Here is a 19,657-nt window from a genome sequence, read left to right as displayed (position 1 = left end):
GAAATCGAAAAGGAGATGAATGCTGAATGAATTTTTCCTTCAAGTTATTTTTCCAATAACAGAATTCCATTTTGTAAGTTATTTTGCGATTTTCTTTGTAACTGGATGTAAAATGTTATTTCAGTTTCAATTGGCGACACTTTGATAAAGCGTTTGTGTTTATATGGGATTTGTAGGTAACTGGTTTCCACTGGCATAGAAATGTTTTATCACACATTGTGCTCTCGATCAAAAAGACTTAATTTACATAAGCAAAGACATGGATAATTGTCTTCAACGTGAGATATTATTATCACAAAAAGAAGCTGAAATTTTCCTCCGTTTCAGGCTATCTTGAGAAAATCCCCAAAAACACTTGACTGCAAAAATCAGTCAAAAGTGGGTTCGACCGATTATAAATTATGAGTTTTGACTGTAACCTTTATGAAAATGGCTTCAGCGGTTCAGGCGTGACAGACAGACAGTTACTTTCGCGTTTATTATTAGTATGGAGTAATTAATTCTCATCCCGAGACGTCAGCCTCGATCGCCATATTTCTTAATCAAACAACAAAGACTGTGCACTGAGAATAAACACGGCCACATAATTACGTTTGTAATTAGCTTCGTTTCAGCTATGAAAGTAAACAGAAAGACTAATAACTGTGTCTGAAATTATTTTCCTCGCTAAAAAGAATATTATTTTATGTGATCTATGCAAAAGGTCACTGACTCACTCTCTCACTCACTCATCACGAAATCTCAAAAGCTACAAGTGCTAGGAGTCTCAAATTTTGCATGGGGGTTTCTTTTAGAACGTAGGTGCTTACTTAGACAGGATTTTGCAAAATTCAACTCCTAAGGGGGTAAAACGGGATCCATGCGTACGATGTCGCGGGCGGCCGCTATAGTCTTTCATAATGTCCTACTGTCATCCACTTTGCACTGGAGAGAAGTCAAACCTTAACTTCGAATACCTCCTGTTCTTCTGATTAATTTCGTTGCGGGTCCAAAGACAGTTTACAAAGTTAAACTTGACCTTCACTGGTTGGGTTTTTATTGGCGGTCAAGCTGTAGATCCTGGCTATACAGGAGTTGCAAGGGTGGGAACGAGAGGTGGGAATGGTCCCGTACCTCGTGGAACTCTAGTTGGTCGCATGAGACCGCGGTAACAATTGATTGTATCTCAATTCGTTGTTACTTGAAAGGCCATTACAATTTTTCTGGAGTTTATAGGTATTGGAGGAAAGATATTAAAAATAATTCTATTAGAATAATAATGTTGTATTTATACTGTTGTTTTCCCATGAATAATATGAATATTTTAGATTTACCAATTTCTCAATTAATTTTGAGGCGCCAATAGCCCAGCGGTGTCGGCATTGCATCGTTCTACCAATTTGTGTTACGAAAGGCAATACGGTGTTTATCTTTTTCCGGGTTGACAAGTGTGCTATGACCTTAAGAAGTAGTGTACATACCTCTTATCGAAGTCATGCAGGTCTTCCGAGGTGAACTGGCTGGTGACATCCAGTAACTGCTGGATGTGGTCGCTGCAGACCCGGCTCTTCCGTCTTCCATCCTCGTCTCGGACCAGGATGGTGGAACAGCCTCCGTAGTCCAGCGAGAGAGATGGCTGCTGGACCACGATGGTAGTCCGGCCAGCTGGGATGGTGGTGGCGGCTGAGTCCAGTGGATTGGCGGTCACGTGGACTTGGGCCGCTGGTGAGAAATTGATAGAAAGGAGTTTCAGAAGTTGGAATAGTACCGTACTACTATGTAAGCTTACAAAAGATGTGGATACATGGGCTCAGCAAAATGTCGCTGATTCTTTGGTAAACCAGGATGGTGAAGCAGCCTCATACTTTTACAACTTTCCATAGTGAATCAGTCTCTAGTCCAGACAATTACATATTTGTAGCAGCTGTTTCAATTTACTAATTATCTTGCTTCACTAAGTCACCAAATTACTCGTAGATAGATAACAACAGTATTAAGAATTCTAACAGCAATATCGATCACTACGAAGAATTCAAATCGATGTGGATTTGACATGCATGACCTTTTTCTTTCTCGAAATAAATCTAGTAGGTAAATGAGATTAGTGAGTACTTAATCTTAAATTACCTGTAGATTGTCTTCTCGAAGACGGTGGAGGAACCGAATGCTGGTGCGCAGAAGATCTCCGCCTCGTGGTTGTGAACACCTCAGTCCCTTCCAGCTGCCTCCTCAGCTTCGCCACCTCATCCTTATAATATTCCTGCTTATCCATCTTCTGCTTATTCTTCATCCGAGGCTCGCTGCCTCTTCTCTTCACCGGCTCTGGTTCAAATTTGAAATGGGTCTCGTACTTTGCCTGGATTGCCTTCGGACTCTTCGGCGTTTCAGTTTTAGGGTCGTATGGAATCTGGATAGACGTAGACGGAGCGCTATTAAGTACTTGGGTTTTATTTCGTGGTTTCTCAGCCTTTCTAGGATCGGGTAGGGGTACATCGAATATGAATCGTGCTGGACCTGGTCTGGGAGAGTCTAGGGTTTCAGTTGCGGATTGTGGTTTGGTGTATTTGGGGGAGTCGATTTCGCAGCTGTTTTGGGCGCGGTGGTAGTGAGGCGGGGCTGTGCTGGGCGGGTTGGGGTTGGTAGGGGCGGGTTCAGCGTCGATGAGGCTGGGCGGCTGGGGCGGCGGCTCGGGTGGCTCGGGCTCCGCGTCCATGGAGTCGTCGGTCCCGGTGATGGAGGTGAGCGCGGTGGCAGCGGAGTCTGTGCTGGTGTTGATGGTTTTGTCTGAAGTGGTGCTGCTGCCCATGACGACCACCTGGGGACAAGGTAAGAGAACGTTTTAAAATCGGTTCAAAGGTTTAGATTAGACTAAAGGTACTGCTTACTCAGTCAGTATCTGAGGTATGGGAGCGCCACGGGATGGTGTTTATGATACGTCAAACGTCAGCGAGACTTCAGACATGCTTCACATTTGTATGCTCTGTCACGTCATAATTTGTCTATGTCACTCTTCCCGTGTCACTCCCATACCTCAGGTACTGACTGATTTAAGCGCATGATGACTTAAAATTTTCATTATTTCATTAAGAGTTGAGATATCATTCGCAGGAGTTCCAAAGAACTCCACCTATTACTTTGTTGTGTTGGAAATTATGTTCTTATTCACCACGTCAACTATATTGAGTTTTAAGAAAGGCTACTTCTCTATATATGTGACATTTTAAATGGTGTGCAATAAAGAATATTCAATCTACCGATCACGACACCATGTGAGCACAAACGCGTGGTGCCTGCATAACTAATGTACTGAACAGGATCGATACCCATGGGTGTCAGTCTACGTTATGGTGGATATTATCTACAACGACATGGTAGTGGTAGAATATCAATAAAAGTGGTTATTTGTTGGAGTTAATAATAACAATAGCCTAGCTTTATGGCTTGCTGCTGGCTAAGTTAGCAATTATTTTGTCTTTACCATTTACTAGATCAAGATTACCTGTTACTAACACCTTTAAAAGGAATTATTATGTCCGAAATAAAAGTTTTATTATTATTAGTATACACTATACCATAATAAATCCAGTACCTAAAAAGCCTCGTGCACGCGTCAGTCATTATTATCCTAACTCAGACTCAATTAATCTCCGTAGAGGTCCGACGCGGGCGACTGAAAATAGCACTGCCTGTTGGGCTACAGGATTCAACTGCTTTGGTCAGTTGTGTAAAAAATAACGCCATATTTCTGACAATGGAAGGTGTATTTTAGTATAGTTACAATGTATTATTTTAAGTGCGTATTTCCTGTAATGTGGATTTCAGCACATGTGCGAATATGATCCAAGTGCGTGTAACATTACGCTGCTGGTTGCACGCAGGACAAAGATTTCGTATTTTCGTTCTGCGTTCGTGTAGCATGAATAAAATAATGAAATTCGGACAGACCGCATGTGGATCAAATCCGCACGCGTGCCAAAATCCGGATCACAGGAAAAAGGCACTAATACTAAGTATTGATTAATCATTTCACTGGTTCAGAGAAACATATTCTAATGCTTACGCCAATCCATACCATATCCATACATATTTATTAATACTGCCAGATGTTCTAAGAGTTAGTTGATGTGTACATTTGATATGATTGCGATATAATGAACGGAGGTTTGGCAACGGGACTGTTAACTCTCACTGAATAGTACATAATATTCACCAAAATACCAGTTTATTTTACCTAACGTAGTCTTTATTCTCTACTTTGTCCAAAATTGGACGGGAAGAGATTGCCACGTAGCATTAAGTCCGCCTTGTATACCCTGTTTTACGTCGACAAAAGTTACTTCGCTGATTTTTCAATCGTCGGATAACTTTTAACTGAAGAATAACTTTGGCACATTGACCGTTTCAGTATAGATTTGTCAATATAAAAAGGTTATTTTTCAGATAAAAGATATCTGACGATTGAAAAATCGACCCTTAAATAAATACCTTTAATAACCAGCAGGGTTGCACGCAGGAAAAATATTTCGTATTGCGTGCCCGCATCAATCCGCATTCCGCGTGCGTGTAGCCCGCATAATAGGAATAACAATGAAATAATGGTATGATGAAGAGTACTTTTTGGAAGCCTATTTACAAAAATAAATGAGTTTCACTCTTGTGGCGGAGTTTTGGGCTGTAGGTTTGTTGTAGACACGAAAAGAAGAAGGATGAGTTTTTATATGCAGGCAGCCCGCATGCGGATTAAACCAGAACGCGTGTTTAAAATCCGTATCACAGGAAAGAGGCACTTAAGTTTTCATCAACCCATAACTCACTCATTTAGTCCACAAAGAGCCGTATAGCTTTCAACTTGAAGGAGCTTTCAAAGCTCAAATAGGCATCAAATGTCACAGAAGTTTTGCTCTTCAAAAACACATCACACGGTGAGTGAACCGGCTACAGCATAGAAGAATACAATGGATTCTTGATTCATTCGTTCGTTCGTTTCAGCTGAAAGACGTCCACTGCTGGACAAAGGCCTCCCCCAAGGATTTCTACAACGACCGGTCCTGCGCCGCCCGCATCCAGGCACCTCCCGCGACCTTCACCAGAGCTTCGGTCCACCTAGTGGGCCCACACTACGTCTTCCGGCTCGTGGTCGCCACTTGAGAACTTTTCTGCCCCAGCGGCCATCAGCTCTTGACAGATTCTTGGTATCTTTTCATTATTGTCACTATTTTACACAGCGGGATAATAGGTTTGGGGTTTTCATCGTGATTCGTTTATATTTTATTTAAGAAACATTGGACGGTTTACATCTGCAGATTGCAGTTTTCCTTAGAGCTATCATTGATAGGTCACAAGAATATTTACAAAGAATACTTTTTCACTTCTCCTTGTACTAATAGACATTGTAGTGCCATCGTTATTAGATCGAGTTTTGACTACAACCGGAAAATGGATCACAAAAGGCTGCTTCTACGCTTCGCCCTCTTGGTTAGCCTTTGTTACCCGTCACAGGCATCAAATTGACATTAGGAGTATTATCCACTCCCTCCCAATCCCGATCCGGTCCCGCTCGTGCTGGAAAAAAGGGATTTCCCTGCAAATTGGTCGCGATTTGCTTTGGGTCGAGGGTTGAAGTGTGAGAGTTGGGGGTTAAGAAATGATTTTTATTGCAATCTGGCAAAAAGTAGCGGCCTTTGCTCTACGAAATGCTTGTAATGAAATTGATAAGAGAACTAGTTAATGAAAGAAGTAAATCCTACATTATGTTTACAATACTGTTGACATATTTAAATGCAAATTCCATAATAATTTAAGCCCTTTTCATGGCACTTAAACGCGTCCAATATAGATTGCCCTACAACCATTTCGGGACAACATTTCGGATGGTGCTGAGAAGTTTTTTTTCTGTTACAGATATAGTTAAAGGGCAAGCACGTTCAGAAGTTGCCTAATCGCGTAGCTTTTAAGGTATAACAGTCATAAATCCCAAGTTTTCATCCAAAGATTTTCGCAAAAAACACGCTTCATTTTACAACTTAGACCACGCACAGTTGTTGTTAAGCGAAACGCTGACATTAACCGAATCGACAGCAGCCAAGCAGATCTATCCTCCTCCTATAGGGTAAATACCGCCTAATGCAATCCACGTGTGGGATTATCCTTGATTGTTCTGGAAAGAAAATTGAATTTAGCCGAATACAGCTTCTACACCTTAACGCTGCAGCGGCGGGCAAGTATAACTGTTGAAACCGCAACAAACTATAAGTACCTACCATGTGAACATAATTAGGGGGAGCTAGGTTAGCTAAAGAAGTACTTCTGTTAAGTGCAGAGTAGACGGCAGAAATCTAGTACATAATTATATATAGAAAAGATAGGTAGGTACACTATGGTCAGCATGCGTTTTAAGGAGTCATGGCTTTTGTCGTCAATTAGTAATACTATAGGTAGCGGCCTGCGTCCAACGCTTCCCTGCTACCTTTATGATGTCGTCGGTCCACCTTGTAGGTGGACGTCATACGCTGCGTTTTCTGGTACGCGGCCTCCATTCCAGAACCTTTCAGAAAGCAGGCCGCTACCAATCGATCAACATGGAAAACATTGGTGGAGGCCTATGTTCAGCAGTGGACACTAGACGTCCTGTGGCTGAAATGATGATGATGATGATGAAGTAATACTAGAGAAGCGAGAGAGAAGAATATTCTAAAGCATCATTGGGAGGAAATGAATTGTGAAAAAGTAGAGCAATAAAATACTAAATGACTTGATGACTGAGCTCTTTTCTCCAGAACCAGAACTTACAAAATTCTAAATTATTTGGTACTTGCGAGTGTCCATTTATTTGTAGTACATATATTGTACGTACGTATATTTCCTGCCAACCGAATATTAATCACGTGTTCGCGATAGACCGACCACAAAGGCTTGTGTATTACGGGTAATTGATTCGTACGGACAAAGGGAATACATATACGAGTACATGTAAGGTATCCAGTCCACGTACCTAAATTGTAAACTTGATTGTGCAGTATGAACATGGTTACGAGACAAAGGGTTAAGCAGGCCATTATTGGATACACACATTGTTTACACAATACAATGTACCTTCACCTATGTAGAACTATGAAGTCAATTTGAAGTCACAGTAGACCAAAAGGTTTCGGTCGGCATAGTACGCAGAACTGACGGCCGATGGGGCAGCAAGGCTCTGGAGTGGAGGCAACGTACCGAAAAAGACAGCGTGGAATGTCCACCCACAAGATGGACCGACGACATCATAAAGGTAGCAGGAAGGCGCTGGACGCAGGCCACTACCAACCGAGCAACATGGAAAGCATTGGGGTAGGCCTATGTTCAGAAGTGGACGACCTATGGCTGAGATGATGATAATGACCTGCTGATTCAACAAAATCAAATCAAAATATTTATTAGTATGTAGCTCCTTTCCAGGTCACTTATACATGTCCCAAATATAGCTTGCCCTACCACCTCTTCGGCCCAATATACAGGCTGGTACTGAGAAGAAGTGGCGAAAGATACTCATGCCTGTTTTCACCATCAATCCCTAATCCCTAAATGACCCCTATGGTAGCACTTCATATGAATTTTATTTTCATAGGGGTCACTTAAAAATCAGGGTTTGATGGTGAAAAGGAGCATTACTTAGTCTTCTTTGTCAACCTATTTTCAACCGCCGAGCGCTAAGTCTAGAATATTTCTTAAAATTGTTCGTATTTCGTAAACAGCCCGCCCGCTCGTGTCTCCTTTTCCTGCTATGTATCTTTTACAATAACTGAACGTTTTTGGCATTCTAAACATTGACTAGGGATTGTATAGAATGCCGGATTGTACACACTGCCGGTAACAGATACAGGAAATACATTAAACACAGTCATGTCATAAGTAGAGTATTACAGTTTGAATGTCAAAGTCACTAGATGATAAAGTAAGGAAACAGTTTTATTCGTACTCTCAGCTTTAAAAGCTTTTTATAGCCGACACGAAGGCAGAGGACGTGACCGAGCGGTTCCATAAAATATGGCAATCGTTGTCCAAAATGATTTATTTTGTCAATTTCAGTTTGGAGAGGTAGGACAAGGGTGCTTTTACATGTCTCATTATATTTTGACGCCTTTGAAAGCTACAGGCGCTTTGAGAGTTGAAACGAACAATCTATTAGATGTTGTATAGTACAAGACAAATATTTACATATAAAGCGAAATACTACTCACTGATTAATCACGAAATTATAGTAACGGACACTACACAGAACAGAACTAAGAACGGATTTTACGAATCTCCACCCCTGAGGAGGTAAAACGGGGGTTAACTAACTCCACGCGTATGAAGTTCCGGGCGTTAGTTTAATAATTATTATGTAGTATGTAGGTAGTAAATACATTGAAATGGAAATATCTAGAATATTATGTATTAGCAACTGTTTGATATTTCAAAACCGAACTCCGAGCCAAACATTTATTGGAGCTCCATTAACTAGTCTAAAACACGAATGAATAAAAGTTGTAGATTGAAAAGTTATGTTTTCAATCGAAAACGTACATTATTTTGATTAGCAGGAAAATTACCTACTACCCTCCGTGGAGTGAAAAATGTTGACAGTTCAATATTCATAAATAAGTACATTTAAAATGTTGCCCAGTACCTATATCCTGATATGTCAAGTATTGAAAGTAAGAGATAAAAAATTTAAATAAGTTTATTATAATGGTCAGTCCTGAATCCTGATAGGTCAAATAATATGTTTATTAATTTATTTATTTTATAAGGCACAGCTACAGAGTAAAACTAGCTTTTGCCCGTGCCTTCACTTGCGTGAAATTTAGTTTGTCACAGATCGCCATAATATTAAAAGCCTACTTAAGCTTTCCGCCCGCGGCTTCGCGCGCGTGGACCCCTGAACCCTATGATTTCCAAAATAAAATTTAGCCTATGTTACTTGTGGATAATGGCTTTCGAATGGTGAAATAATTTTTAAAAACAGTCCAGTACTTTTTGAGCCTATTCATTACAACCAAACAAACAAAGTTTTCCTCTTTATAATATTAGTGTAGATATGTTATTCTAGGTTATAAACAATAATACCGTAAAGCTTTATCAAAATCCGTTCAGTAGTTTTTGCGTAAAAGAGTAACAAACATCCAAACTTGCGTATTTATAATATTAGTAGGATAGGATAGAAGTAAGATATAAACATTGAGATAAGTTTAACATCTAAACTTAACACCAGAGGGCTGAGTGTGTTTTTATCAAACAAAAAATGACATTTAATGTATGACGGATTGTACAGCGCCCCTAGCGGGAAACGTTCAAAAACTAAAATTTTCATACATGATGTAAACTCACACTCAGAGTAGGCGCACACCGTTGATTTTTCGTCGGCCGATAGTTTAGTCGGGCAGTTGATCAGTATGGGCATGTATGGGAGTGCGCACCTACGCCGATTCGATTTGGCCGATTCTTCATACAAATTAAAATCGGGCACAACTATCGGCCAACTAAAAATCAACGGTGTGCGCCTACTCTCAGCCCACACAGGTCTAGATGTGATTGCAGTCAAACACACTGTCTTTTGCATTAATTAAAAAAAAAATCTTAACAAATTCAGCTTTTCAAATTAAAGTGCCAACATTTTAAATGACTTCATCATCAACAAAATGTAAATAAACATCAAAACAGCAGCCATATTTGCATGTTTACATTGTAACAAGGGTCTGTGAGATGTAATTATAAAACCTGAACTCCCGCGCGCGGGCGCGCATAATGGAGTGTTTTTCGTACAGTGACGTAAAAATTAAAAGAGCTAGTATGTATACTTGTGACTTTGACGTCACGAAGAAGCGGTCAAGTTTGTTTACAATTTAACATGATTCATAGATGAACACATAGATATTTTTAATTTGACTGAAACCTGGCTTAGTGGTTCATGTTCCGAACCAAATGTGCTACTCTTAGTAGGTATTTTCATCTTTATCTATGTTTGTATTCTTTATACAGTGTGTCCGGGCATGTAGTGATCAAACTTTAAGGGCGTAATCTATGGACAATTTTATCGATGAAAATACTTCAAATTTGGGGCCTGACCCATTTCTCGAAAAATTACATCGATTTAAGTTTTTAATTTTTAGTTTACACCTCTTCTTTAAAAAACAAGTGAAAGCGTAGGTAGCTTAACATTAATAGGCAAATATTTTATACCATGCGATAGCCAATTAAATTATCTATTAGTAGAAGAAGAAAGCAGACACAAGTTTCATACATTTTATGGGAGTAAGAATGGATTTAATTAGAAAAATACATTACTTTTTTCACTTCTTATTCAGTTATTTTCCAACACAAGAAAAACCAGGTCGTTAAGGTATGTTTTATTTGCATTGTGTTTTTAGTATTTGAGCTATTCTATAAAACGAATGTAAATTTATTAGTCTACGTCTATTAGTTTCGACGTAATTGTTGAACAAAGATACCCCTTCCCAGCGGTTTCCATAGCGCACGCGACATGCGAAAATGTACTGCCTGAAAGAATCACACAACCTATTCCGATTACTATGGAAACCGCTGAGAAGGGGTATCTTTGTTCAACAATTACGTCGAAACTAATAAACGTAGACTAATAAATTTACATTCGTTTTATAGAATAGCTCAAATACTAAAAACACAATGCAAATAAAACATACCTTAACGACCTGGTTTTTCTTGTGTTGGAAAAAAACTGAAAAAGAAGTGAAAAAAGTAATGTATTTTTCTAATTAAATCCATTCTTACTCCCATAAAATGTATGAAACTTATGTCTACTTTCTTCTTCTTCTAATAGATAATTTTATTGGCTATCGCATGATATAAAATAATTGCCTATTAATGTTAAGCTACCCACGCTTTCACTTGTTTTTTAAAGAAGAGGTGTAAACTAAAAATTAAAAACTTAAATCGATGTAATTTTTCGAGAAATGGGTCAGGCCCCAAATTTGAAGTATTTTCATCGATAGAATTGTCCATAGATTACGCCCTTAAAGTTTGATCACTACATGCCCGGACACACTGTATATGTGATTTGTATTTTAACTGGAGTCCACTTTGATCACCTAGGGCATCATATCCGTGGGTGATCAAAGGACACTAAATTGTCGCTGGAAGTGGACTTTGATCACCTGGGTCATCAAAGCCAGGTGATCAAAGTGGAATAGACCTACGTATTGCCATCTGGCGGATTTTTCAATCGCGAAAACCCTCATTGTAACAAAGACAAGTTGTGAACTTTTTGGCTACTTTGGATGTCGCAAAATATTTTGACGCTGACTGTACTTGACTTGAATTTTGATAATCTGAAAAATCACGTCACTAGTACATCAGTGCATCCCTATCCCGAATTCCATTTGTCACAATCGTAGCAATGACGTCACATCTACGGCAACGGTGCTGTAGCAGGTCTAATGGACGCGCTCACTTTGCTACGGAGTGCTACAGCTTTTAAATTGACTACGACCGACTACGAGGTTTGTAGCTTTCAGTGATATCGTAGAGCGGACACAAAACTTAACTTTGCTATTTTCAGTGCTGGTGGAAAATGAAAAATAATAGTTACATTCTTGCAACAATAACATCTTTGTGTTAATAATTTAGTCCCAAACTAGAGTTTATGGTACCTTTTGATATTAGATAACTAATAAAAATTAAAAATTTATTTGTAAGTAACTATCACACTAATGTTTCTTTATTATTTGGCGACATTATTAGACGCGAGCGCAACATTCAGTTCTTTATTTCAATCTGATTCTACTTTTCAAACCTAGAGAAGTCATAAAATGAAATAAAATTCAATAAAATCGAAAGGCAGCTCTAATTCAATAGCACCAAAAGGATATCGATTCCTTCGATAAGATAACTCCATTTCCTTCGGCTAGACCCCCCCCCCCTCCCTCTCTACCTTTATGACCAGCAGTATACCACGTGACTAACAACACTGCGACAATAAAACGTTTACGACATACGAGTACATACACATTTTATCTGTGTTTTTGACTTATCGCAGCTTCTAAACGAATTGATCAATTTTGATGCGTTTTATTTATGGTTATAGTGATGGTTTTTAAGTATTATTTATGACTAGCGGCCGCCCGCGACTTCGTACGCGTGGATCCCGTTTTACCCCCTTCATCTATCTACGCGGTTTAGATTTTTTCCCGCTAATTCCCGTTCCCGTGGGAATTTCGGGAATTCCTTGTTGTAACTAAGCTTTAAGTTTACTAAGGTACCTACATGCCAAATTTCAAGCGTCTAACTTAAGCCGTTTAGATTTTTCATCCCCCCCTCTAAAAACTAAACTGTTGGCTTGAAAAATCTGAAAAAATTCTTGATCATAGTGCTTTTTATGATCTTTCAAGGAAAACTAGAGCGGTTATGATAGATCAGTTAGTTTAAGAGTAATAGTCGTTTTACTGATGTATTATAAAATTTCATAACTAATAAAAAAATCATTAGAAGAAAATATTAAAAGTGACTTTAGATGAAGTAATTGCCTACTTCTGAAGTATAATATTATGGTAACGAAGGCCAACTACGGAACTCTACACAGCGCGTGGCACGACACGCACTTGGCCGGATTTTTTTTCCGTATTAAATCAAATGTTCAGCCTAAGTTCAGCAGTGGACGTCCTATGGCTGAGATGATGATGATGATGATGAATTAAAAGTTATAATAATAATTGACGAGGTTGTTTGTTGGAAATAAGGTTTTCATCGAAACCAATAATGGTATTAATAGTAACATTAAACAAGACTATAGAAGAATTTTAGTGTTGTTTTAGCCAGGTCGGCGTAGGTCACTCCCTAGCCGTTAACGACAGTCGTTCCCGAAATCAAATGCCAAGAAAGTAATTGCGTTGTCAGCGTGTTGAGAAGGATCGCCATAGAGCTGCGACTTGCTACAGACAGAATATATTATAGGTTAGATTTTAAAAGAAATTTACAGTGTAGAGAAACCTCTTTCAATGAGGTGACAGGTGACAGACTGCCAATTCGAATATCGGTAGTCCAATCGATTTTGGTCACAGGTCAACCCACTCTCAACACAAGCTTCAACGTATCTAGTTTAACTATGGAGTCAACAATTGTAGAATTTTATCATCTGTCTGTCTGTCCATCCGTCCGTATGTCTGTTTTTCCGTTCGTCCGTCTGTCTGTCTGTTTGTTGGTGTTCTGGACGTCACAAAAAAGACACATTTCAACAACCGAAGCCTAGTCACATTTTGACGTGTTTTTCAAATGATTGAAAAACTTAAAGCCTATTTACTTAATCATCCAGACGCAAACAAATCACAATGATTTATCATTATAACTTGCGAGACGCTTCTAGCTGCGCTTATCCGTGTAACGGTCAAAACCCGTTCCTTTTGTTTCGCTTCACTGTAGCTCGATCGCTCGTATTGACAGTGCCGTGTGTCGTCTTGTTCAATGATACCAAACTACCCACCCACACTAACTTAGTTTAGCACGCTCGCGTATTTGTAAAACGTTTATTTTAATATATTTTTTTTATTTCTGAGTTCTCATGTAAGTAAAGTAATTCGGATTACTAATGTTTGGCCAAAAAACGTTTCCCAAATTATCACATCGCAAACAACGTTTCGCAAATTGTCATTTGGCAAATTCTCATTTGGCAAAGCAACTTATTGCAAACTTTTAATTCGCAAATGTTGTTTTTGGCATATTATTGTTTAGCGAATTATTGTTTGGCAAAGTATGGTTTGCCAAATGTTTCATTAGGCAAAAATATTTCACGATAAACTATTTACAAAATAATTTGATTGGTGCATAGAATGGATACAAATTAGCTTGTGGTTATTATTTTGTTTAGTGGGTAGTTGATATAAAATTTGTTCTACATTAATTTCCTTATTTCATTCTTTTTATCGAAATTTCCAAACGATTCATTAATAATTAATAGAGGTGATTCTAGCGCTCGGCGGCCGCTGCCGCGGCACGCTTCGCTCGCCTTCGCGCATTAAGGGTCACTGTTCTAACCTAACCTAACCTACTTTTTTCTGTAATACCTACTTTTTGCAATCATACTATTTCCTGCAATGTTTTTTTACATAAAATTCTTGTGAAAACCATGATCATGTGCCTTATACTTTGATTTGTGGGTAACGGTGGGTAAGTATGTGAAGTGTCAATTTGACCAAACAAATTATTTGGGATATAATATTTGGCAACATGAAACATTTGCTATATAAACATTTGCCAAGTAAAATTTGGACAAATGATAATTTGACCAAATGAATTAGTTGCAAAAAGTACAGTTGCTAAAAGTTCATTTGGGAAATGAAACTTTGGCGATAAGTTGTTTGCGAAGTGAAATTTGGCGAAAAGTAATTTAGCCAAACGGAAGGATACCAAGTAATTCTTATGAGAATAAAGTTTCTTTACCCGTATTAACACAAGTAAATACAAGTGGCATCTCTGTGGCACCTCTAACAATGTTACGTTAAACTTTTACAGTCCCAAATCCGTGCCGCGGTAAGTGTCCGCGGTTTTTATAGCGCCTGCGACGCTGATTATGCGCGCTATGAAGAGTCAAATCAACTGAGAGTTATGAGTGGTTCACTGGCTCGTGAGAATATTGAGCCAAGTTTATTAAGGCTGGGTTGCACCTTCTTACTTTAACTTTGACAAAGCTGTCAAACTTCATACAAAAAACACTGGCTATCTTTAAAGTTACGGTCAAAGTTAGGTAGTGCAACTCAGCCTTAGTTTTACTTACACATTATTGGTGCAGTCCTGTTGTCCCCCCTGCTTGGTCCCCCTGGGGGAGCCAACAGGATTTCGAAATCCTGGACTGCACCACATTATGGTGTGAAGTGTTTGTGTGACACCAGTTATTTGGGTTTTCAAACGAATTTCTTAATTTCAATTAAAGTTTTGTAGTTAACAAACTGTTCAGCTGTTTGGCAGATTAGTATTAAGTAAAATCGATGTAACTTTTATGAGAAAATAAATAAATAAATAAAAAAAGTTCAGAAAAAATTTACATTACGTGAATTGTAAGGCTGGGTAGCAGCACCATCTTACTTTAGCTTAAACGTGTCAAAAATGTGTCAAACTCCATAAAAAGAGCACTGGCTATCGTTATAGTTACTGGTAAAGTTAGGTGGTGCAACTCAGCTTAATTATTGTTTTTTTCTTATTCATGGATGGATTATTTATCATCTGTGATTTTGTTAAAGATCTCATGTAGAGCCAGATTCTAATTCTATACACTCTAACTCTTCATCTTGGTCAAAATAATATGTGGCTTCATATAGGCAATATTATACATGAAAATGGTTTTGGAAGGATTAAAGTACTCTTTATTCTTTACAAAAAACAGCAATAGGTAGGTACTATTAATTTGTACAATATTATTATCATACTAGTGCTTAACATTTTACACAAAAGCTCTCCTGGCATCGAATTAAATATGAATAAAGCTCCAGACAGGCAGTTACCGAGCATTTCCCTGAAGGGAGGTGCTTTTAAGCTCATCAATCAGTCAAAATCAGATAATCTCGAAATTACTACTGAAAGGGATCCGGCCAAATCCAGTTACGGGCGCTTTGAACCGGCCCGATCAGCTTTCAACTCGTTGGTAGCAGATACGAGCGGTTGATAGTTTCGAAATCATTTGACGTGATGTCGGTAAAGAGCAATGGAGTTTTATTTGAGTGGTTTCATCTGTTTTACTGTCTTTTTAGCTGCTTACATTTATTTTAATAAATGTATAAATTGTTTTCTAATTATATCAAAAATATTTATTCCATTTTGACCAGTATTTTGGCACTTATGATTTACTTCACATAAGTTTTGTACCACAAATCTCTAACAAGAGATTTTAGTGTCGCTATGGCGTAATAGAAAATCGTAAACTTCCATGCCTCCGATTTATACATTTCCCTAACCTTCACACTATGCGGGATTTGTTTTTGTACCCACAGTTGGCATCATAGTAATAAGCGAATCACCAACCCGAGAGATATTTTTCTCCTAAAAGATCAACCTGTATTTTTGTCCATTATTGAAAAGTATTTCAACCATGGACTGATGATCTGATGAAAGAAGTGCCTGGATGGCAGCGCAGGGCCGCCCGTTACGGAAATTCTTGAAAGAGTCCTTTGGCTGAAACGACGATTTTTACCATTGATTCTTAAACCAGCTTTAGCATAACATACTCCACATTTTTGTAGCAAAATAACCCATCTACAAATACATAAGCTGTCACAGCGTTTAGCCTGATACGACAAGTAATACATATCGATGTTATCGCTCACTGCCCAACCCTAGCACGTGTCGAGTTCCGTATGAATATTGATGGGGCTCTATTTACATAGCGGACCACAAACATCGAATTACTGACACAAGGAAGGGTGTGACGCATTTTGTGATTTTGGTGTTGTCTATGAGTATATGAAATTATTATTGTAGGTTGTATTTTAAAAATATTTCGAGTTGTATAGTGGGTTGCATGGGAGAGTGCTTTCTAGTAATAATAGAGCCTCAATTGTGTAGTTTCAACAATAAGATTCGGTTCTAGGTTTGAAGCGATGGGACACATAAACCTATTGTAAAATGACTTCGTGTCTTTGGTCTCTATTTTTCTTCTTCCCAAAAATCTAAAATTATTTTTCTTTACAAATAAATTACTATAATGTATTTGAATTTCTAAAATAAGTACACATCATAAGTACCTAATTGGTTTAAAATATAAAATTGGGAAACCTAAGTTCACCAGTCCTATGGCTGAAAATAATTTTAGCTGTAAAATAAAGATTTAAAAATAATTGTAGCTCTTAATTATATGAATAAAAATGCTATTCCCCAAATTGGACAGGTATTTCAAATCCGGTGTAAACAACATGAAGCTCTGAATGAAAACAAGGAAAAATGTGCGTTTCTGTGCAATTTGTATCCGAACAAGAAGGAAAGTAATTTATATTAGTATAAATCAAGGAAAATGCCAACATATTTCCCACAAACCGTAGTGGGTGGAAAAAGAGATGTTATTTGAAATTATTACATTGAAACAGTCAATTACCTGTAGTAGATTGAAACATGAATGCTAGCAACCCCCCACGTACGATGATTCTGTCTTTATTAGAGAGAAAAATAGCACCTTTTTATAGCTACGAGTAACATAAGTAGGTACACAATGCGCTGTAGCTACCTACTTCACTTATTGCATACGTGCTATAATTGAAATACAGTGTAAACTCTATTTAACGTGACTTGGGACTAAGCATTTTTCGACGTTATAGAGAGTTGTCTTAAAATAGAGTGAGACGGTAGACCGGATAACAAGACAAACTGACAAAGTCAAGAAAGTCGACGTTATAAGGAGTTTTTCGATAACTCGAGTGGCGTTATAGAGAGTTTACACTTTGTAAACTCTATCACTAAGCGATACGTTAAATGTAGTTAAGATTTCACAATTTCAAACACTCCAACTAACTCAAAGTGTGTCAGACAACTAAATTAATTTGTCCAATAAAGCAGCTTCATTGTTAGCAACTAGAGTGAACAACAAAATTGCTAGAAACTTGCTTTTTTAATTTTTAAATGGAAACGCAGAGGTTTCAAACTATAATTGAACATGTCAGCTCGCTTTAGAACTGGACGTTGTTATCAACTTCACAGGAAAAACCTTTCAAAGAGAAGTTTTTCTTTTATACCTGAAACCTATTTTCATAGTTTGAATCCAGTTTGGAACTAGGCTGAAAAAATTGAAGCCACTATATACCACTCAGTTAAGACTATGTAGGTCGTACCTAAGTCGAATTCGTCATTCAATAAGTCCTGGCGCAGTCGGGTAAAAACTATTTATATTTAACCAAATAAGTGACCGGTAAGAATTCTTCATAACCTACCTACATTTCAGAAGAGCTTTGAACTTACCCAACTGAAAACTAACTTTTTCATAAGTAATAAGAATCTGTAATAAGAATATGATACGAAATATGAAGGTGGTACAATTTAACAGCCGCGTAGCCGGTCCAAAACCCGACTTTCCCCTATTTCAAAATATTGCGTTAATAATTTGTAGTAGATAAAGGTCGTATCGTCAAGCCAATATTTCACTGATACCGTTCTGATACTGATAACGTATGAAGGTTTATCAAATTCTATCATTATGAGTATTTTAATTAAATTAAGGACAAGCTTTCTAATTTATTTTTTCCCTAGATTTTTTTTAACGAATTTTAGATCAGTTGTACCACCTAAATTTAACCGTAACTATAACGATAACCGGTGTTTTTTGTATGGAGTTTGACAGATTTTTGACTTTTGTTGCAGTTAAAGCAAAATGTTGCAACCCAGTCTAAGTCAATTCTATTTAAAAGAGACACATTCAACCAACAGTTTGTCTCTTCCAGGCTTAATTTATACATCTTTGTGTAATACAGTCGGAGCAGTAAATCAGGCTGCTTTCCCAGCATTTCTTGCGAAACGCGGCGCTTGTGACTAACGACCAGTGCGCATGACGGCTGTATGAAAACTATGTGGTTTTTGCGGCCGAGTGTACTTTACGAGGGCGATAAGAGCTGTTGGCGAAATGTTTGGAATGCTTTCGAGGGTAAGTTAACTTATGGAAGTAAATAAAAAATGATACTAAATCTAAGTTTTGTTGAAGTGAGATATTATATGTGTAAAGGTTCAGTCAAATCAACGCGATCACACGCGATCAGCCGGCATGCAGCGATGGCGATGGCGATCAATGCATTTAAGTCTGATCGCCATCGCTGCACGCCGGCTGAACGCGTGTGATCGCGTTAGTTGGCTGAAGCTTAAGAAAGGAATTAGAACCCAAAACAGAATATACTATGTTTCAAAAATTTACTTTTCAGGTGGGACTTGAATAGAATGGATTTTTTTCCGGGAATAACGATAATAAGGTCTCGTACACAATTTTTTTCCCCTAATTTGGTCTGATCATAGCTGCTAATTTAAAGCGCTGCGCTGCGAAGCCGCAGGTAAGCTAATCCTTATAACATATTACATAATGTGAAAGTAACCTTGTCTGTCTGTTACTTTATCACGCTAAAAATAAATAAAACCGATTATGATGTGGTTTACAGAGTTTGAGACCATATAGTTTTTTTTGAAAGTGTCCCTTTGTATTTTGTTGAGTTTGCAATATTGTACTTCATTGAGTCAGTCGCCAGTCGTTCCCCACTTCGCATAGAGTAGGTAAGCCCGCTACCGAGCCACTATTGTAATACGCCCATTGTGAAATCAAGAATATACTTCTACAGTCATTTTTCACTCAGTAAATTTTCTGTAGAGTCAAGGAACTCCCATAGACACTAATAGTACTTACTGTTTTTTTTTATGGGACGCGCGCTGGTGCTTTAAGAGCTTTTCCAGGTTCACCGAGCGAGTACAGAAGGTACTCTAGCCGTTTGGATATCGTCGGTCGCAGACCGCCGTTCGCGATCGGGCCGTATCAAGCGCATAAGGCGCCCGATCAGTGGCGAACCCAACTAGAGGGTTGCCCACCGCGGTGTTGGACCAAAGTCCAGCCTACGGCGGGCCACTCTAGTGGGCGACACACTGGTGTTACGAGAGGAAGGAAAATAAAGAAATACGCCAGAAAGTCTGTCTGGGTCAGACTAAAATTCACCATAAGCGTTGGCGCGGGCAAAAG

At 38.4% G+C, this 19,657-nt stretch overlaps 1 protein-coding gene across 1 annotated transcript in view; it reads right to left on the bottom strand.

Annotated features, from left to right (window-relative positions):
- Window positions 1-538: 538 nt before the first annotated feature.
- Window positions 539-19,657, bottom strand: part of LOC114360647 (probable serine/threonine-protein kinase samkC) — a 137,580-nt gene continuing 118,461 nt past the window's right edge. Inside the window, exons 4-6 of the mRNA XM_028315400.1 lie at window positions 2,107-2,794; window positions 1,461-1,701; window positions 539-563 (exon numbers count right to left, since the gene is read on the bottom strand). Of these exons, the coding sequence (XP_028171201.1) occupies window positions 539-563; window positions 1,461-1,701; window positions 2,107-2,794 (954 nt within the window). The remainder of the gene's footprint in view (window positions 564-1,460; window positions 1,702-2,106; window positions 2,795-19,657) is intronic.

Source organism: Ostrinia furnacalis, unplaced genomic scaffold (genome assembly GCF_004193835.3).
Source record: "Ostrinia furnacalis isolate ACB-3 unplaced genomic scaffold, ASM419383v2 OfSCF5109, whole genome shotgun sequence".
NCBI classification, from domain to species: domain Eukaryota; kingdom Metazoa; phylum Arthropoda; class Insecta; order Lepidoptera; family Crambidae; genus Ostrinia; species Ostrinia furnacalis.
Note: the sequence above shows the minus strand (reverse complement) of the source record. Positions and strands in the feature narration are given on the sequence as shown.